At 37.8% G+C, this 21,862-nt stretch overlaps 2 protein-coding genes across 2 annotated transcripts; both read left to right on the top strand.

The window, feature by feature from the left end:
• Positions 1-459: 459 nt before the first annotated feature.
• Positions 460-4,305, top strand: chmp3 (charged multivesicular body protein 3). The gene is made up of 6 exons (XM_017711790.2): positions 460-595; positions 1,192-1,252; positions 1,410-1,589; positions 1,801-1,922; positions 2,061-2,175; positions 2,351-4,305. Exons 1-6 carry the CDS (start codon positions 551-553, stop codon positions 2,491-2,493), a joined length of 666 nt encoding a protein of 221 aa, XP_017567279.1. The 5' UTR covers positions 460-550; the 3' UTR covers positions 2,494-4,305.
• A 3,191-nt stretch (positions 4,306-7,496) lies between these two features.
• Positions 7,497-21,718, top strand: reep1 (receptor accessory protein 1). Its single transcript, XM_017711785.2, has 7 exons — positions 7,497-7,639; positions 10,033-10,105; positions 10,227-10,303; positions 11,109-11,229; positions 11,774-11,887; positions 12,950-13,124; positions 17,156-21,718. The coding sequence occupies exons 1-7, from the start codon at positions 7,608-7,610 to the stop codon at positions 17,164-17,166; spliced, it is 603 nt and encodes a 200-aa protein (XP_017567274.1). The 5' UTR covers positions 7,497-7,607; the 3' UTR covers positions 17,167-21,718.
• Positions 21,719-21,862: the final 144 nt, after the last annotated feature.

Here is a 21,862-nt window from a genome sequence, read left to right as displayed (position 1 = left end):
TCACATGGAACGAGACACACAGGGGAGATAAACAAAGACAGATACACAGAAAGAAGGAAAGGATGTTACAATTATTATTATTATTATTATTATTATTATTATAAAAACAGTAGCATATTTTATTATACTGATTATACCCTCCATAGGATGTTGCCTACTCTATCAAATCAATATTTATGAATAGTGTGAATTTATTAATTGATAGTAATAATCATAAACCTAATTTAAAAATAATTATCTTCTCATAGTTATATTATACAGGGATGTAGTGTTTCCCTGCTCTGTTACATTGTTACAAATCATAAAATTATTACACGGGTTAAAGAACGGTGGTACTACAGGATTGGGCATCACTTCTCAACCTAGCCTTCAGGGACCCCAGTCAGCAGGTTACACGCACATATACGTACATAAACTTTTATTTTGAAACTTGGACAAGACGAAGGAAATGATTACGCGATTCGCGTGGCCTGTCTGGAATGGGGAAGTGGAGCTGTATTGTTTTGGTAGCTTCCTTCGCTGTTCAGCTCAACAGACTGAGTGTTTCAGAATGGGACTTTTCGGGAAAACAAACGAAAGACCACCCAAAGACTTGGTAAGGAGTGAATGAAGAGTTTCTAACAGGTCTGCAACGCTGTTTATAGAAATCTGTAAACGGTGGGTTATGATAGCAAGAGTGTTAGTTAACTTACTTAGCCAGTTAGCTGGCTAGTTAGCTAGTTAGCTTTGCTAACGTATCCAGGCAACCTCAGTTAATGTCGTGGCGAAAATACTAGTTTGTTTTATAAGTTACAACATTATCAACCGTTACGCCAAATGTGCCATACATATAAGGTCGTATGATTATTAGCGTAACTTTCTAAGTGGTTGTTTTACGGATTGCTAGTCCCAGTTGGTTAGCTGGCTAACGCCTCTAACAGGTGGAGAGTGAGCTTATGTTACTCAGTGTGATTTACGATCAAAGCTAATTTCACATCTTAACTTGCTCGAAATGGGTTGTGTTTCATTACTATTGAAAACTCACTTGGTATTTTAATATTTTAATTTGGTTAGTGATGATTACTCAATTATTTAGCTAATCTGTGTATTAAAATAATGTATCCGTCATTTCAAAGGTTGACTTTTGTTGATCCACCCCGTCATGCTAAGCGTCAGAAATGAAGTATTTTGTATTTTTTTCTTTTTCCATAGATCAACGAATGGTCACTGAAAATACGGAAAGAAATGCGGGTGATTGACAGGCAAATCCGAGGTGTGCTTTTAGATATTTGCTTAATCTAAGTAAAATGTAGGTATGCTACTTTAGAGCTCAGTGACAGTGCTGATTCATGTTCAGCAGAAACATTAAATGAAATCAGAATGTGTTCTCAGACTTGAAGTGCCTGATGCGTTCTTTGATCATTTTGAAGACATTCAGAGGGAGGAGGAGAAGGTGAAGAGGTCGATCAAAGATGCAGCTAAGAAGGGACAAAAAGACGTGTGCATCATTCTCGCCAAAGAGATGATTCAGTCGAAGAAGGCTGTTAACAAACTTTATGCCTCCAAAGCCCAAATGAACTCTGTGCTTCTCAGTATGAAGAATCAGTTGTGTGAGTATGAAATCACATTGTGTGAGTTGTTAAGACTGAAAATTGATGATTATGAACCGATCAAGTGTTTTCACAACTGGTGTAATGCATCATTTTATATCTTTTAAAATGTGATTGATTTTCAGCAGTACATATGGTTAGCAGATTTTGAACCATGCTGAACACTTACAGTGACCTGACTATTTGGTTTTGGGTTCGTGTGTCCTCACAGCTGTATTAAGAGTGGCTGGTGCGCTTCAGAAAAGCACAGAAGTCATGAAGGCCATGCAGAGCTTGGTTAAAGTCCCAGAGATCCAGGCTACTATGAGGGAACTCTCGAAGGAGATGATGAAGGTTTGAAATGATGATGATCAAAACAATTAGAAAATCCCAAATTTGGTCCTGGACAGTCAGAGTCCAGCACATTTAATGATTTACTTGCTCTAACCTGTGTTGTCAACGTGTCTAACATCAACCGTGTGTGTTGATTAGGCTGGTATCATAGAAGAAATGCTGGAGGACACGTTTGAGAGCATGGAGGATGGGGAGGAAATGGAGGAAGCAGCAGAGGCTGAGATTGATAGGATCCTCTTCGAGATCACAGCTGGTAAGCAACTAGAAACCAGGGGCAGAGATTTGTAGCAAAAAAACTCACTCTTCTCCACATGCTTTTCACTCTCACTTTCCTGATGTTTATGGACTTGCATGTAGGCCTGCATTTAATATAAATAGATACCTCAGTCATCAGCATTTAATGCCAAGTGTTTTTTTGTTAATTATAGGCGCTCTTGGAAAAGCTCCCAGCAAAGTCACAGATGCTCTTCCTGAGCCAGTGCCTGACAGTGGGGCTGCAGCAGCTTCAGAGGAAGAAGAAGAAGAAGACATTGAAGAAATGCAGTCAAGGCTAGCAGCACTGAGGAGCTAAAAGAACATCTTCTCCTCTCTCTGTCTACTCTAAAGCTCTAAAGGCATAGACCTCATCTCAGTTATATTGAATTGCGTTCTCCCTGATTGTCTCGTTTTCTCAGCAGCCTAAGTAATAATTTTACACAGAAAACGAGACTAGGAGAAATGTTAATCTGGCTATGGAATGAAGAACTTTGTCTCACTGTGGGGTCAAATTAACAGCAATTTCAAGCATTCTAGAGCAGTATGGTTATGGGTGCATGGTCATTTCAATCTGTTCATTTTCAAAAAGCATTTGATCCAAATGTGAACGATTTCTGCTTTAAATAGTAATAGGAGTTTAAACCATGCTGAATCTAGCTGTGCCACATGACCAAGGATCTGTTTTACAGTGCAGTCATCTTGGTGTTGGTCTTTGTCTTTCTATCTTTGTTATATTTACTGTGGTTTCTCAAGCCTTATTTGGGGTCTAAAGTGAATGCTTCTTCTCTTTACAACCATTATTTAGTTTGGCTTTATCGAGTAGGAGAAATTCACGATAGCCGCTGTATGCAAATCTTGTATATATAGATAAGTGTATTTACATAAATTTTGTAAGTAAAGCCCTTCTAAGTGTGTAAATGGTTCACTGATCTGGCTGGCAGGGTTAATGAAACCAGTGGAATGATACTGTGGCAACGGTCTACCTTTCACACCTGCATCAGAGCCAATGTTCATACAGCATGTTGGAGTGGAAGATCACTCCTAACTCACGATAAAATCAGATGCAGATTTTGCACTTAGGAAAAAAGTTTATTAATAAAGATCATTTATGTTTAATAACACAAAGTTTTTGAGAGATGGCCTATTAGCTTGGATTCAGAGGTTTCTAGAAAATCTGCTGGTGAAATTGAAGAGATGTTTGAAAATGTGAAAAATGGCATTATCAAACACAAAGGTTGTAACTGACTGTCTTATCATACTTGGTGGTAACTGTTTATAGACACATGACAGTGAGTCATTTCTCAGTATGACATTGTAAAATGGGCTAAGTTGCTGATAGGAGTTGATCCTCCTCTTAATGCAGAGTGGCCTCCTAGTGCCTCTTATGAAAAATGACTAACACCTAACTTCACACTTAAATTTTTAATAGGTACTTGCCTTGGGTCACAGTTCTGTCTTTATTTCTGTTCCATATCTCTGTTTCAGCTTGTGTTCTGGAGCTTTATATATATCATTTTTGTTTGTTAAATGTACATGTGTCATATTTTATTAACATGGCTGCTTTGTAAAACACTAGCAGTAACTGTTTTGTGATGTGAGACTGAGTTATTAATCACAAATTCAGTGTATGCATTTCGGGCCTTTTAGGGCCGTCTTGCAAATCTATGTAGAAAACATATAAGCACTAATATTAGAATACATACGCAGCTTATTGGCATGACTCAGCAAACGCAAACCCATCCATTTTTGTTAAGTCTGATGACTTTCAGGTGGCTTTAAATGTAGTCTACAAGGACATTGTTATCCCTTCATGAAGATACATATGTAACTAACTTGTGGACAGTAGCGTTTACCCTTATCACAAGGATCTTATACCAATCCAGTCTGATTAACATTTAATTATGGTTCATTATTGTTTCCTGAAATGATTTTGTAAAGTCAGTGATGGATTCAGTGGTTTGCTTCTTTTAAGTCCTCTAAAAAGTACACTCCTGTGCAGAAATATGTTTTATATGTGTGTAAAACATGAAGTGTAGGAATAAACTTTTAAGAAGAAATTATAGGGATTTTTCCATTTGATTTAAAGGTCTAAGGAAGCCATATTGCATTAAAGGGCCTATAGCCTGCATTTTTCTTGTACTTTTTTTCTCCATAAGGAAAAACACAACATTTGTTGATTTTATGTATCAACATTTTTTTCAGTCTTTCTTTATCTCATCTGAATCTTAAACAGTGTTTGTTACTGTGACTCTAAGACTATGTAAATGAGCTCTGTTCTGATTGGCTACCCTGCATTGTGCTTCATTCTAAAAACAGTTCTGGCTGAAACACTCCTTACAACTTCAGTGTGAATGGCAGGGCTAAACTATGAGAGGCTGAATAGGCAGATATGTAGTTGTATGCAAAAATCATCAAAGGAAAATGACGGAGCTTTTTTATAGCAACATCTCAATCCCCCCATCTGGACAGTGTCTCATCACTGACAGCCATCTTTTAAAACAAGGGGCTGAGGATGATTTTGAATGAAGAAGAATGACCTTTTTAGCAGCAACCATACTGGTCATTAGAACCTGCTGCTGAATTGGGGAAAAATCAACTATCAAACTCAGAATAGCCACAAATCATAACAACAGGATCAGGAGACACTTTGATGTCAAATGTATTAGAAAGAAATAAAAATATATTGGACCAAAAATCATGTAAGACTGGACAGAACCAAAACTGATGTGCCAAGGTGCCATCTGCAGTCTCACATTCGTCACAAAATGAAGATACCAAGATGTAGATCCCAGATAGTTTAGTTTTCTAGTAATGGAGTCTATACAGGAATTTGAACTGTATAAGTTTATTGCTGAATTTAACATATTAGAGAAAAATGGCCTGCCTCTAACATGTTAATCTCAACAAATGACAAGAAATTGTGCAGATTTTGCAGGGAAAAAACGCCATATTTAAATTTGTTTCCCAGTTGAGAAGATGTGAACTTATTTTCATTTAGAAAATACACAAAATGTAATTTGACTGGGAGTATTGCATACACCTATGTAAATGTGCTGTTTTTGTGATAATACAAAACAGTGCATTCAAGTAAGGCTCTTTTTGCATCATAATTCCTGTATATAAAGAGTATAGTTCAACAGTTCAGTTAACAATGTGTGCATATTATATATATTCTTCCATTTCAAATACAAATAGAGAGAAATTATACACACACAAAGTAAAATAGAAATAAACATGTCCATGGTTAACCCATTGTTACATCATTTGTTTGCTCTTGGAATTAGGTAATGTGGGATTTAAGTGGTGCTTTCGTCTCTATGGGGCCCTATTCAGTAGAACCCCCATGTGACCTGCTGGATCAATTTACCACAAGATTCACACTGTGTGAAGGTAACCAGAGCTTGCCTTTTCTTTCTGAGTATCTAGGTAGGCCACATCCACAGAGAATTAGCTTTTCATGTTTCTTCAAACATTCCTGTTTGTAGCCCATGTGTGAAATGACACACTTATGCTAAAGAACTGAAGTATTACATTGTTCTAGCTGTTCCTTAAACTATGCAAATAGTGGAATTAGTATATTCATTATAATTTTCTGTACAGTTGTGTTTCTAAAGGACAGTGGTGGCTTGAACAATGACTAAGGACTTCACAATGACTAACTCCCTCACAACTGCCACACGGGAGTGCACCATTCTTAAAGGGCCCCTATCATGGAAAAACAAGGTTTTGTTGCGACAGTGAACCTAGGCTGCAAAAACTGTTTCATTGTTTCTGTGATGTCACACACACACACACATATATATATACATATATATATATATATATATATATATATATATATATATATATATATATACATACATACATACATACATATGTATGTATATATGTGTATGTATGCATACATATATATATATATATATATATATATATATATATATATACACACACATTTGCTCATCTGCCTTCACACACATATGAACTTGAGTGACATCCCATTCTTAATCCATAGGGATTAATATGATGTTTAGGAGTGTGTTTATGGGAACTTTTTGCTATTCTTCCAGAAGCGTGTTTGTGAGGTCAGACACTGAAGTTGGACGAGAAGGCCTGACTCGCAGTCTCCGCTCTAATTCATCCCAAAAGTGTTCTATCAGGTTGAGGTCAGGATTCTGTGCAGGCCAGTCAAGTTCTTCACACAAAGCTCGCTCATCCATGTCTTTATGGACCTTGCTTTGTGCGCTGGTGGCACTTCTTGTAAAGGGAGATACTCAACCTAAGGTCCAGTAAGTCATGTGAAAATGGGAATCACTGTTGCATTTTATTCAGAGGCTTTGTCCAAAAACACATACTACTTTTATATATATGTCAAAAATAACATACCAGTGTTAGTAGTGTTTACATTTGCATAGCACCACATACATTGATTAGCCCTAACCTCCTCTTTGTTTATACATTCCCATTTTATCAGCTCCAATTACCATATAGGAACACTTTGTAGTTTTACAATTAAAGATTGTAGTTCTTCTGTTTTTTTCATATACTTTTTTAGCCCCTATTTACCCTGTTCTTCAGTGGTCAGGACCACCACAGAGCAGGTATTATTTAGGTGGTGGGTCATTCTTAACACTACATTGACGCTGACTTGGTGGTGGCGTGTTAGTGGGTGTTGCGCTGGTACAAATGGATCAGACACAGTAGTGCTGCTGTAGTTGTTAAACAGTGTCCACTCACTGTCCACTCTATTAGACACTCCAACCTTGTTGCTCCACCTTGTAAATGTAAATTCAGAGTCAATAGCTCATCTGTTGCAGCACATTTGCTTAGTCATCTTCTAGTCCTCCATCACTGCTGGCTGGATATTTTTGGTCAGTGGACTTTTCTCAGTCCAGCTGTGACACTGAGGTGTTTAAAAACTCCAGCAGCACTGCTGTGTCTGATCCACTCTGACCAGTGCAACACATACTAACACACTTACCACCACTTCAGTGTCACTGCAGAGCTGAGAATGATCCACCACCCAAATAACACCTGCTACGTGGTGGACCTGTGGGTGGTCCTGACCACCGAAGAACAACGTTAAAGGGGGCTAACAAAGTATGCAGAAAACAGATGGACTACAGTCTGTAATTGTAGAACTACACAGTGCACCTATATAGCAAGTGGAGCTGATAAAATGGGCAATGAGATGGATTTAATGTTATGGCTAATCGGCATATAGTATAGTATGTGGTTTTGCAGGCAGCCATAATGACAGCGTGCCCTGCGTGTCACGTGGTCTTTCGATCAGTTCGTTTTCTCAAAATTCTAAACATCAAAGCGCGCGTGCACGACACCGACAGAGCGCGTGCGCTGGAGCGCCTGGTAACAGGCAGCAGAGACGAAGGAAACTCCTCCCTGTTGACAAGCAGCTCTCCAGCCTTCAGCGCGATGGTCTCCTGGATTATTTCTAGGCTTGTGGTGTAAGTCCTTTTGTTCAGTCTACGAAATGAACGTTTTTTTCTCTTCCACTTGGCTGAATGGATCTCTAAATCTTTGTGTTGGGGTCTCGTCTTTTTTGCTCTCTGTCTCTGTAGCGCAAGGTGGCCCCTTTTCAGGAGCTTCGCCTTTAGCTTATCTCTTAATTCTAGGCAGAGCGGAATCGTAGGCGAGTCATGACGTGCCGCTTCAGGAGCTTAATTATATTCACAGCCTTGTCCATTTCAAGGTGTTGTTGGCTAGTCGTCAGAGACTCGAGCAGTCCGTTCCCATACTGAAGCGATATTGCCAATGTAGCCTGTGATATTGAGCCCTATGAATAAGGGACAGACAAAGGCGTGTGACGTGATCTGTCCAGTCATACATGAGTGCACTACTGGACAGTTGGATTTATTTCCAGAATATTTCATTCGTAGACTGTGTTTTGAAGGAGGATCCAGCTGATGGCCAAACAAGCTTAGCATTTTTAAATGTATTTTGTCTCCACACACTCAGTGGGTCAGAGTGGGCCTGCTTTTGGTGTACAGGCAGAAAACAATGGGATGGGTCAAGAAATGGATTCTGAGGTGACGCTGTAAAATGCTGAAAACAGAAGCATGAAGCTTTTAGTCAGCTGAAACTGATACTAATCCTTGCCTATAGCTTTCTCTGTCTCTGGATATTTTTCAGTGATTATTTAATAATGATGATGATCCTTTGAATCTCACCCTGATGATGAGATACCAACACCTCCAAATAGTGGTTCAATTAAATTTAGATTACAGTGTCAGATTACGCTGCATGGGCTACATTTTGCAGCACACTAGATCTTCCCCAGACACTAAATATAGCTCATACATGGCATGTAAGCTGCCACAGTCCTTATAGCCCGCAAAGTCGCCAAAAGTTGAAAAGGTCTGTGTCTTTGTGAAAGCGTCTGTGTGTGTTTGGGGCTCTTGGGCAGCTCGTATGTGGGTCGGTCATTTGATCAGGTCAGACTCGCAGCTGTTGCTGAGCTGTGAGGCCTGAAAGAGCATTCGCGGAAAGAAATGCTTGAACACAGGTGCAGCCTGGGTCACACTCCTTCTGGAGCTTTCTCGCGTCTTTAAGTGCTGCTGCAGGTTAGCTCGTCTCTCCGTCTGAGCCGAACGCCTTTTCGCTTCGTTTTCTTTGCGACCTGCTTCACTGCCTCCGTGAGTTATGATCATACAGTTGAGGGAGCTATTTTCGTCAAGCATGCAGAATGTAAACTTGGAGAATAATCAGGGTCGTACAAGCCTGCTTGGCCCGCACACTGCAGCCTGCAGCCTAGACCTAAACCAACAACAGAAGTTTAGAAAAACGGCCTGTCCAGCAGATGCTCTGTAGAAGCTCATGTGGAACTACACAAGGGGAGGTAGCACTTCGGTTAGTGAAGCACATGTTCAGAGCCGCTGTTTATCAGTTAGAATTTTAAATTAAATTAATATGTTGGTGAGATAAAGAGAATCATGGAAAAGCGAATTTTCCTATTTTCTGTAACAAAATGTATAGTATGTAAACGCTGTAGCAGTTTAAGAATGTACGATTCACTCTCCAGCCTGTACAATCTGTTCATGTCAGATAATCTGAGAAAAACGGCCTGTTTTGAATTCATTGTTTTTGTGATGTCACCAAACAGCAGATTAGCCCCGCCCATACACAGGACAACTAATCGGAACAGAGTTCATTTACAGATCTGTAACAAAAAGTGCCTGTTTAAGTCTAGAGGATAAAGAGAGTTTGGAAATGGTTATTTAGAATGAATAATGACTGTTTTGGTACAGCCTTTCGTCCAATGACAGCTGGGATAGGCTCCAGCACCCCCCACGACCCAGAAAGAGAAGTGGCTTAGAAGATGTGTGTGTGTGTGTGTGGTGTGTGTTTGTGTTTTTGGTACATAAACCACACACACGTGTTATTAGAGAACCTCAAAGAAAAAAATAAATAAAATGCAAGGAAAATAAGTTATATGAAGCCTTTAATATTAGGCCATACATTTTTAATCTTATATTGCTTTAACACTTCAAAGGAATGGTTCACTTTGCACAGTTTTCCCCTAAATTTAACCCTAAACACCGTTGAGTAACCCAGTCAGAACAGAGCCCATTGACATATATCAGTTTTAAAGGCACTGTAACAAAAACAACCAGTTTCATTCTAAGAAATAAAAAGTAGTTATAAAAAATGGTCATGTAAAAATGAAGTATGTTACCCACACAGATATCTTTAGTGGGGAAAAATATCAAAAGGGGAAAATATAAGAAAGATGTAAGATATATAATAGAATGATAAGCACAGAGTTTAAGTGGTTAGATCATTTTGATGTTGAGCTTTGACAATCAAATTATGCTCTTGTTGATTTTCCTGTGTCTGACAGGCTCGTATTTGGGACGCTTTACCCTGCGTACTCTTCATATAAAGCTGTTAAATCGAAAGATGTGAGAGAATATGTGAGTATGAGTTTTACACAGAGATGCATGGCCCTTGTTCGTCAGCATCAACTTATATAAGCTCAAACATAAAGCAACATAAACAACATTTCATAATGTGTATCTTATACATTTCCAACAGGTAAAATGGATGATGTATTGGATTATATTTGCACTGTTCACTACAGCTGAAGTGATCACAGATATATTTTTGTGCTGGTAAGTAGAACAGTGCTTTTTGTTTGTTTACCATTAGTGTTGCAACTGTGACTGCATGTTGTTTATTAATCATTCTATGAAATTGGTTCGTAATCAGAGTTAAAAATACGTTTTGGACTTTTAACTGACTTTAGACTCAGACTATTTCACTTTGAATGACCTGAATGTTTTAATAGTGCCAATTGTAGCTACTTTTGTACACATATAAAATATTTTTCACTAAAACACAAAGAATTTACTTAGTTGTATTAATAATTAAGTAATTGCTACACAGCGATTTTTATACTTTGCGACACATTTACTTCAAAGCAATGAGATCTAACTGTTCACCATGTGGAAATGAGAGACAGAGATGCAGTCTCATCTACTGCTCTAAAATGCAGGGGTGTGGCTAAAATAAGGCTCTGCCTATAGACAAAAACTCTGTTTTGGTAGTGACATGAAGCTTTGGACAGCATTTTTAAAATAAAGTTGTTTTATTAAAAAAAACTCATAAATATTTCAAGTTTACTTTAAAATAATAATTAATAATAAATAAAAAAAATTTAAAAAGAAAAAAGTTAAGTTTAAGATTTTTTTGTATATTTAGCCTATTACTATCTCTATTAATGTCTGAGGTTTAAATAGATCATAACATAATCTTTGTAAACTTCTCAGTCTGAATACTACAAAATGTTTTTAATACCTTTTTTGTAAGTAAGACTGATTTTGAACAGATTCTGTGGAATGGTCCATATATGCCCATTTTAAAAGCCTCCAAGTCATGACACTTGCTTGTATGACTCATCTCTTTTGTCTTTGAAAGGCTTCCGTTCTACTATGAGCTCAAAATTGCCTTTGTGGTGTGGTTACTTTCACCATACACAAAGGGATCCAGTGTGCTTTATAGGAAATTTGTCCACCCCACATTGTCCTCTAAAGAAAAGGTAAGTTTTTTATGTGTTGACTGTATAAGTTATTGCTTTCTTTTCTTGTTATTCTGGACATTTTCATCACTGTACAAACAGATTACTGCAAAGCAAGCACGTACTCTGAGATGGCAAATGATGAGCAAACAAGCTAACTGTTGCACTCATGCAGACAGTTGCAGAGCCACAAGAGATTGTGCAAAACAGACAGTTAGGAAAGTGTGCCTTTGACTCTGTTTCCTGTAACGTGTATTAGAGGACATATTCCTGGTCAGTGTACAGTAAACGGTAAAAGGAAATGATGTGGTGGTTTTTCCCAAGGCTTTCCTCTCTGCTTTATTTGCAAGGCAGGAAATTCGTCAGGGTTGCAATGAGGGAAGAGTGCAGGGACACAACGATAGAGAAAAATGGAAAAGACAAAGACGCTGGTTATGATTATGAGGAGGTGGAAAAACACATGACCTCACTTTCTTTTTGTGGGAAAAGTAAAAGTGAATGCTAAATCTTACCGAAGAGCTCAGATTCTTATTTTCCTCGTTTGCTTATGTTTGCTATTTTCCAGGACATTGATGAATACCTGTGCCAAGCAAAGGACAAAAGTTATGACACTCTGGTGCATTTTGGAAGAAAAGGCCTGAATGTGGCTGCCACAGCTGCAGTGATGGCTGCTACCAAGGTGACTGCTTACAACCATGTCATGGCTACTTGTTAAGAAGTGAAACTGTGATCAGGAATATTGAAAGGTGGTTATTTTCAACTTTTTGAGCAATGTTACATTTTAGGAGTAGGTCATAAATCTGTTTTATTTAAAGGAATAGATCATCAAAAAATCAAACTCATGCAGTTTTCATATGCTAAAGTTTTGGCGGCCTGGTTCAACTGTATGTTCTGTTGATTTGTGTAAGTGAACAACATTTCTACACATTTTAATGTATAATAACTGTTTATTTGCTAAATTTAACCTTTTGGGATAAAAAAAATAAAACAAATTGTGGCCTGTGCAAATGTTATGGCACATTTTATCTTTCATTTTTCCCTCAAAAAATAAATGTATAATTAAGTTTGTTTTGACCAGGCAAATATGTTTTGCATACAGCTGTAGCTTTTAAATAACATGTAATAGATGATTACACCTTACCAATTTGTGCGAATTGTGAAAACTGCATTCTTAAATCATAAAAGCAGTCCTTGTCAGATAGATCTGGTTGTGCCTTATGACACTATATGACATGACATATAATATGACAAACTGAAATGTTTGGTAGCTAAAAGTGTTGAGTAGTTTAAAACGTTGCACAGTTCAAAGACAATGTCTTGACTGACTACACTGGTAGGGGAATGGTTTTGTGCAAAACTATTCTTCTAACAGTTACATTAATAAAATAGTAATTACTCATTTAAAAGCATTAAAAACCCTGTTTAACAGTGCAGATTCCTGGGATTAGGGTCTCTGTGCCATTACATTCACATTGGCTTTACTGGAGTAACTGTAGAGTGACGTGGCACAATTTAGCTTTGGCTTTGTACTTCAGTACATTGGGTTTAAAATTAAACAGTGATAATGAAGTTTAGGCACAGAAAGTGAGGGTTGAAATTCAATTTACAGCCCTTTTTATACCTGTTCCACCTTTCCACTTGATTAGAGAGAGTGATAATTGGAGAATTTACTACTAATTATATTGGGAAAAAAATCTTTTTTTTTATTATTTAAATGTTTTAAGTAAATCTTCTGTTGCAGGGTCAGGGTGTGCTATCAGATCGGCTGCGGAGTTTCAGCATGCAGGACCTGTCCTCCTTGCAGTCAGAAGGTCAGGCAAGAAGCCCTGCTTCAGTCATCACTCAGCAAGCATCTAGCCAGCAACACAGAACACGGGCCATGATGCGCAGCAAATCAGAGACTGGCTACAGCAAGGGTAAGTGCACCTCTCTGCTCCACTTAATCTCCTGATGATAAACCTACTATCAGCCAATCAGGTACTCACATACTAACTTGTTCAGCTACTGCTTTCAGTCATTCTTTACATAATGTACACCTCCATTTGAATATGGCAGTCATGCAAGGTTCCTTCAAAGGGTTAGGGATATAACAGTTCATCTTGATATAGAAAGTGCTTTTAATGAAATTCCATATTTTAGAATATCCTGTGCTTTATACCTTCTGTTTTGCAACTGTGTGTCAGCATTATAGAGTAACTAGGCTCTGTATTGTCTGAGCCTGCTGGTCTAGTGTAGCTCAACACATTCTGTTCACTTACACATCTGATTTTCATATTATGAGTGAACCATTACATCATACATGTGGCTATTGTGATTGAAAGGAAAAGTATAGTCCTCAGACATCTGTATCAGTATTTGGCATGAAAAGCATGTTGAAAATGTTCTTTAGTGAACTGAAAGATCCACTTTCACTTCCATAAAGAACATTTTAATAGGTGTTTTAATGGGTCTTTATAGAATCATTTTTAAACAACATGAGTGAGTGCAAAGAATCTTTTTAAAGCTTAAGCCATTTCAAGGAATCACTTGCCCAATCTGAGAATAGTTTAACAACTTTTTTTGTGTGTGTGCAACAGTCAGGGATGTACAATGGTACAGGAATCATATCAGTAACAGCAGATAACTGCTTAAAATTTGTGTGGCATTGAACAGTTGATTAGATTTGACCAATATTTCAGTCTATTTGATGACATATTTACTGAACTCCTGAAAAGCAGAATGTTTAGGTGATCCTGGGCTACACCCCTCTGTAATGCTATTCCTAGTAAACCCAGTCTCATTTTTTTTATGTGTATTCATTACCATCAGCAGATATGTGTATGAAAAATATCAGATATCGCTATTTGCCCACAGTTCCCATATTCTCTTCTCATGTTTGAACCCTAGCAAGTTATTTGAAATTGAAAAGCATATCTAAACATATTTTATTATTGGCTTTAAGCTCTAAAGAAAACACTTTATTTGGGTAACCTTAATAACTTTAATAACAGTAAAGAACCTAGATTATTTTTTGGTCCTTGAAAGCTTGCAAAGTACATGATCGTTGTATCCCAGAGAAATTAAACATTTTCAGCCTATTTATTTCACTGGTAGAGGCCTCAGATGAAGACTTTTATTATGCCGTATCATGTTCTCTTATTTACCAGAGACCTTTCAGCCTGCCTTAAATTCATTGCTTCAGCTCAGATCTTTAAGGTCACGTACTGAAAGGTTAGTATAAAGTTGCACAGGCCTGTTATTGATGCTCCTGTTGTCATGGTGCAGGCCAAGAGTTTGACATGACTGAGTTTGAACTGTTGAGTTTGGAGAAGTGCAGTACTACCGAGCCTCCTTGTCCTCTGACCCCAAAACCCACTCCTACTTCGTCGTCGCCTTTCACGATCCCAAGCCAGACTCTTGCACCCCCAGAGCCGTTCCAGGATGACCCCATGCAACCTCCACCCATGGCCCCAAAGGTGACAGACGACAATGGGACAGAGGAGGGCTTTCCAGCCAACTCAGCCCAACTCAGACTGCTTAAAAGGCGTGCCCCAGAGGTAGCCCTTGCTTTTAGAACAGTTGGTTGGTGATGTGCCTGGCTGTGGTTGGAGTGCCCTTGGCCTGGTTCTTATCACTAACACACTGAATCACTAATCAACATAGCTGCTCAACCAGAGGCTGCTGTGTGGAATGATATTTTTGACTTGGATTCATACGAGACTGTGATCTGTGTGTTAATGGATGTCATGAAGTCTCTCAGCGATTGCACAGCATTCAAGGAGAATTATAGCAGGCGTGAGTCATCGAAGGAAAGAGCTTCCTGTCTAATGGCTTTAAAAATCATCCTGGATCTATGTTCTTTTTAGAATTTGTAATAATCTGATCATTTATCAGAATGATGTAATGTATACTCTCAATGGCACTTACTACTGGCTTCTCCAACCACAACAGTAGCGAGAAAGGGGCTTTTATGCTGTCGATATTGTGAGCTTGGAGAGCCAGCTGCTTCAGATTCAGGAGTACGTGTTAGGATAGAGAAGATGCTATGGGTTACATTTCATTACATGAAAAATATATGCTATTTGAACATTATTTCTTAAAGTCATTGTTTTAAATTAGATGGTTAAATAAGTACATATATTGTCATTAGAAAAAGATGAGTGAACCATTTTTTATGAAATTCCCAGTTTCCATTTACATTGAACATATTACGAATGGACCAACAGAAATGCCCCAAAATTACTTACTTAAATATCAAGTGCACTGGCTGTGTCAGAAGCTTACCTGTTAATGTTGGTATTAGGTAGTTGAAACTAGCTGTTTGAAACTTAACAGCCAAACAAACAGACACTCCCTTCATTGTTCCCTCCAAAGCCTCGCCTCAAAAACACATGTTGCCTAGGCTGCCTGAATGCTGGTGCTAACCTTGTTGTAATGGATTGTGACATACACACAGCTGATTATCCTTTTAGCTACTGTAACCTAACACAAGAGCTAGCCATAAAGCTAACATTACTCATGCTACCAAGTCTCTCAGAGTCCAGAGCCCACTTTGTTTGCTTTAGATGTGCCATGGGAAATAATAAGCCCTACCAGTCTAGCGCTTATAGAGGAAAATCAGTGTCAACTTGCCTGTTCAACCTTCCATTGTAGAAATGGACCATGTTCATTTTTGTCTTCTTTCTCTACAGTAGACTGGTCAAATTCTTTTCTGTTCAGTTTCTCCTCTGCTGTCTTTCTTTTCTTGCTTTGTTCGGCAGTGTTAGCGCTCACAGTGCTGGAGCTGACAATTTTTTTTATTTCTCTACTATTTTCTAGAAGAACCAGCCAGCTATCACAGTTGATATTTTCACAAGTCAGGTTTACAGCCAGCTAAATAAAACTCTGTTTTAGGCTCTATGTGCTGTGAATTTGCAGGGCTGACAGTAAGGTAGATACTCCTTGTCCTGATTGGCAGTTTGCAGAGCCAGGCGAAGCCACAGAGAATCTTCATTTTAGTTACTGCTGCTAGAATGTGAGGACATTGTGAAAAAAATGCAGTAATGCTACATGATGTTCTCTAAGATACCTATTTAAATCATGTAGTAAATTTGGAAAGTTACTAGTTTACTGGGGTAGTAGTATAATACACAAGTATTGTAACGTCACTTGTTTGTCTTTTGAGCACATCAGTTTTTTGTATTTTGAGCACATCAGTCTTTTACACTGTGTTAAAATGTCATGATGAATGGACAAATAGAAATGGTCCAAAATTACTTAGAATAAAATCTCTTTACCTTTATTTATATTATAGGTAAAGAACATTTTTGCCTTCTCCTGTAAAGTTACCATTTTTTGAGACGGTGAAGACAGACTATTATAAGACATGAACATCACATGGAGGTGACAGTGTTATAGGCTATTATAGCAGTGTTATGCATGTAAAAGGAGAATTTTCCCATAAAAACACTTAGATTTAAAATGAGCCCACCATCGAGATAAGAACATCTTTCCTTCTCCTGTAAAGTAATTGCTTTGCAGATACAGGGTTTTCTTACAACAGTGACGATTCTAATGATGACATTGGTGGGAGAATCTGCTACAAGACTCTGCATGTTGCCTTGGTTACGAAGATGATCATATAAAAAAAAAAACAACAAAACAAGATCTATAAAAAGTAGTCCTTGATGTCAGATATGTTCAGCATGTTCTGCTCTACATTTTTCACCAATTTTCAGGTCATTAGACACATTTGTTTGGCTGTAGATAGAAGTGTTGCAGTCACTCACAGGTGCCTGTTCTCAGTAGTTGTCTTGTTGAAACTCGTGATCGTGTGCAGAGTAAACATGGTCACAAGCTGAATGTGGTGTGTCTAAGTTCACTGTGAAAGCTCTTGGCTCTGTGGTGGTCTGAATTTCGTCTTTCATTTCTGTTTGTCTTTCCTTTTTATTTATCTTTGCCTAAACCCTTCCTTCTCTTTCTCTCACAGCCTCCTCCTAGAGCCTTAAGACCTGTCACCAGATCCAGATCAAAGAACACCCTATCTCCAAACCCTGAGGCCATGTGACTGTGCGTACGCTGCGAGACTGCTTTAGCTGCCTTAGCTGCAACATGAGGACATGGAACAAAAGAGGAGACAGATGGGGGGGAAAAAATGCTTGGGAACGCAGCCAAAAAGATCAAATATTTAAAGCAGCCTTGTTCTTGAACGAGGTAACCAAAGCGATGTGCAACCTTTTCGCTTCTGATCTTTGACACTGGAGGGGGGGAGGGTGTGCTGAGGTAACTTGTGTATGCAGCACCATTCAAAGACTCGAACACTTTTGAACCTTTTTTTGTGTTGTACATATTTACCATACGTGAGTGTTTTCTTTAATTCATATAACATTGGGAGAGACAGAAGCATGCATGTCCCTCTGTCAGTCAGTCATGAAAACAACACCAGAATGTATTGTCTGTCAGCACCTAAGCGTTGTACAGTAGCCAGTATGGTCACCCATGGAGGTGCGGCCCTCTCCATGTCTTAAAGGGCTACTCTCCATTGGGTTTTCTAACACTCTCTACCTACCCTCTTGTCCAGAGCACAGGTGGGTAGTCATAGTGCAAAGCAAACTTTAGTGCACAAGTTCAGGTGAGGTTATGGCTTTTTTTTTCTTTATTTGGAGAAATCTCTGTTGAGATGTAGCAAGGCCTCAGAGCAAAACAATCCATCAACAAACTCAAATGTTTGTTTACCAAGAGTGACTTTTATATGCAGGCTTGTAATTTAACCAAAAAAACCCAAAAAAACAGAGACAGCACGATATCACTTTTTCTTTTCCAATACTGATGCCATAATTTTGAGTATCAGCCGATACCAATTTAATGTTCCTTCTTTAAAAACTGTGGACCTTTCAAAGTTTTTAACGAAACGCCTCACCCAAGATGAGCATTTAAAAGTAGGTCATTATGCTTAAACTACGGAAACACTTTGCTACCCCATAGTAAAAAAACACACAGCTAACATCACCACATATCGGCCCTTGTTCATCAAAGTTCCGTACAGTCAAATCTAATCAATGAGCGCGCTCAAATTTCACTGACAGGTTTGCTATTTATCATTTTTATACTTGGCATGATCAATCTTGCATCTAGTAGATTAATAATCACACTACACTAACACATCATTATGTTTTATTTACATTTTACTATTTCCAGTCGTAATTTAAACACTATAACAATATTTGATCAAAAGGGAAGCGGTACACTCGCTGCTCAACCTCAAACTCCAGCTATGAGCTCAGCCATTGGCTCACTGAATACTTTTGTTTTATTGACTCCCAACCAAAACATCTGCATGAAATAGGATATGCTTCATGTAAATGAATACATCACTGCAGGGGGTCAAATCTGCGCTCTTTTTTGTGCAACTTTGATGAAAAAAGGCTATTGTGAGTGAGTGCTGTCTTAGGATAGATTTGTTGGAGGATTTGAGCGCATTTGTGTTTTTCCCTCTGATATCTGATTCAACTTTGTCTGTTGATATCGGCTCGATGCTGATATCTGGTATAGGATCAGTGCAATCTTTAGTTGTCAGTAATTACGTTTACATGCACACCACTGGATTAATATTAGTCTGATTAGGACTGCTAGTCTAAGCTATGATCATGCAAACAGCATGATTCAACTGTAATGGTCTGATTAAAGTCTTCGTCGACTCAAGTTTTTTAAAACTGAAACGTGATCCAGGCAGATATTAGCTAGAATATTAGAGATAGATTTAGACATATAAACACTGAAATCACCTCACTGAGTCAAGCGTGAAGCTCTTGTAACATTTTGCGGCTTTGTCTGTATTACTGCAAATGCAAACAACAGAAGGTGACGCCAAGGCCTTTTGCAGAGAGGAAGAGATGTTAAGTGTTGTCAGAAAGCGACGTGGTTAGATGTTTAAATGGAAGGAGAAAAAAGGAAAACAAATATATTAAACAGAGGAAAACTCATGCATAGATAAATATATAAATAAATATATAATTAAGGAAGCATTTCATGATATAAAATCAGACTGCGGTGATGTACATTAATGAGACGATAAATGGACTGTTCCTTCATACTGGTAAACATCTTGGTTCAGTCTAGTTTCTTAGACAAACTAAGAACTTTTGTTCTTGTGTGCATTTAACATAATTAATGAGGATATCAATCAAGACATGTATATATAATATAATCAAGAAAGGACAATGTGCAATGCTGTAACTTTACAGCCGACTCTATGAAATATTGGAATATAAAACGCTAACACTTACTTCCGTCCTCTTTGCATTATCTGGTTATACCATTAATAATAAGACAGTTTATGATTATGGATGATCACAAAAGCAAGGAAAATTGATCAAATATGTAATAACATTTATTCAAGGAAATTCATTACAACTTTGAGGAAGATATTGCCTGATTTAGTTGTTAGTTGTAATCGAGTCATCATTTCACAGTTGCAAAAATTTTTACATTATATGTTTAGGACCTTATTTAAATATCTCTGATTAGTGCAAATAGACTGAATGTCACTATAGTTTCAGTTGCCATGTTAATTGTTTGTTCACTTTTCTAAACTTTGGTGTTGCATGAATTCACATCAAATGTGGACAGTATGAGTGGGTTCTGTTTTTTTGCCTCTTCATGTGTTTTGGGGTCCTCTGTATTAACACGTTTATGTACCATATTAGAGCTTGAATGAGCAGTAGTGGAGCTCTGTGGTGGTCATTGTTACATACATACTGGATTGTGAATACGGTACAGTACATCAGTACTTCACACACTAAGTGTAGTTTAGTTCTTGTAGCATTCACATATTTAGCCATAGGTGGGAGCCAAAGAGCCAGGCCCCTTACATGTCACAACACTGTGCAGTCACACTGTTATACTTTACTGAGCAGTTCAAACTGAGCACAACTCAAAGTTGTGGCACTCCATCTTAAAAATGCATGTTAGGATCAAATGTAAACTGGAGCTGTACAACCCCCCACCCCTGATCAGTGACAGCGCTTTGAAACCTCCTGAAGGCACATCTACCACTGTTCTCCACTGGCCCATGTCAAAGGGAATTTCTGACAATGTATCTATTGAGTTTAGAATATGATGACAATCATAGTTTATTTTGAACTGTTGAGTTTCTTCAGAAATCAGGTAGCAAATGCTTATATGGGTTTGTGGCTACAGAAATTAATCTTTTTTTCAGTAGTGTGGTTAGCGTTAACTAAATAACTGCCTCAGGTATAGTTTGTTTCATTTTAAACAGGAATTCCACCAATTTTGCAAAATTACTATATAATTCAATCATGGTCATTCAGAGCAGGCTGATATGATATGGTTTGCTGTAGACAAACTCGGATTTATTTACAGTGAACTGGGGTTGTAACATCCGCAACATAAATATATCCATTTTATTTACTGTCAAAAATATCCAGTGAAAATGTATAATACATGTATAATAGAGCAAATCCGCCAAAATAGTAAATAAATAATAATGATAATAAATTTTAAAAAATGAAAAGGTGTCTTTAAGTACTATTTTGCCTTACAACACCCTGCATGTACCTCTCTGGATTTTAAAAATCTATATTTTAACCCAAAACTATTTCAGAAGTCTCATTAAACTGTATTTGTATGTTTATCTGTAATCACTTAAGGTTATAGCTTTTTGTAAAGTATCTATTAGAAGTGTTAAACTCTCAGATTCCTGGTTCCTATCACAACCACTGTGAACAATTCTGACTCATTAGTTTCTAGAGAATGGTGCATTTCACATCAAACCTTTCTGAATGTTATTTACATGTTTAAGATTGAAATATGCAGAACATTTTAAAAATTGGTGGAATTCCCCTTCCTACTGCTGTATGTTTACACTTTAAACTACTGACAGTGAAAAAGAAGGGCAGAATCAAACACAGTAATTTTGGCAGCAGACAGACCATTAGAAAAACATGTACATTTTAAAATGAATTAAAATGTTTCTGAATGCTGTGTGTCAGACCACTTCGATGACTGTCTTTAGCGTCCAGCCTGCATCATTTTTGCTGTACAAAATCTGCATGAAATATTTCCTACCACTCATTTAAGTGCTCTGTGTGAATTCATTGTCGGCCTCATCTGATGCTACACTGATGGTAGTAGTCTTAGATTGCTTGAATATTGTTTTTGTTTTTTTCTTTTTCGTTATATAAGCAAGTTATTAAAGGCACAACCTTTCCTACTGCCTGAAAACCAGGCTAACCGCTGAAATGCATCTATTCCACATGTATGTGTGTGAAGCTTAGACCAACTTTAAGCCTTTAATATTCTATTCAAACCTGAGAAATGTGAGAGCGGTGTCCTTGTGCTTTAATATAAATTACTCTAACAGAGGTCATGCTTAAAGTAGAGGCTGTGCCTTTAAAGACTAATAAGCCTTTATTTTATTCAGTGTATTTTGACTTTGAAATATTGTTAATTTTTGTTAATCTATGTGTTAAAAGCTCCCTGTACTTGAGCCAGATTGTTTGAAAGAGGAAGAAGTAAAGAAAATGTCAATATGGTTTGGGCTGTACTTTATAAGAGCAACAGAACCTCACTTTCTTCTTAATAAACATAATAGCTTGCAGCATCTCTGTAAAAAAATATGTTTCAAAAACACAGCTCTCGTGTCTGGCAGGCCAGAAGAATTCTCTCATGCTTTTAA

This window comes from Pygocentrus nattereri, chromosome 10 (genome assembly GCF_015220715.1).
Source record: "Pygocentrus nattereri isolate fPygNat1 chromosome 10, fPygNat1.pri, whole genome shotgun sequence".
Taxonomy (NCBI): Eukaryota; Metazoa; Chordata; class Actinopteri; order Characiformes; family Serrasalmidae; genus Pygocentrus; species Pygocentrus nattereri.
Note: the sequence above shows the minus strand (reverse complement) of the source record. Positions and strands in the feature narration are given on the sequence as shown.

Excerpts from the sequence above, each read along its gene's own strand:
- chmp3 (XM_017711790.2), top strand. The coding sequence starts at position 551 with ATGGGACTTTTCGGGAAAACAAACGAAAGACCACCCAAAGACTTG. Across the intron at positions 596-1,191 it reads AAAGACCACCCAAAGACTTG|ATCAACGAATGGTCACTGAA; the intron begins GTAAGGAGTGAA and ends CTTTTTCCATAG. Across the intron at positions 1,253-1,409 it reads GATTGACAGGCAAATCCGAG|ACATTCAGAGGGAGGAGGAG; the intron begins GTGTGCTTTTAG and ends ATCATTTTGAAG.
- reep1 (XM_017711785.2), top strand. The coding sequence starts at position 7,608 with ATGGTCTCCTGGATTATTTCTAGGCTTGTGGT. Across the intron at positions 11,230-11,773 it reads CATTGTCCTCTAAAGAAAAG|GACATTGATGAATACCTGTG; the intron begins GTAAGTTTTTTA and ends GCTATTTTCCAG. Across the intron at positions 11,888-12,949 it reads CAGTGATGGCTGCTACCAAG|GGTCAGGGTGTGCTATCAGA; the intron begins GTGACTGCTTAC and ends CTTCTGTTGCAG.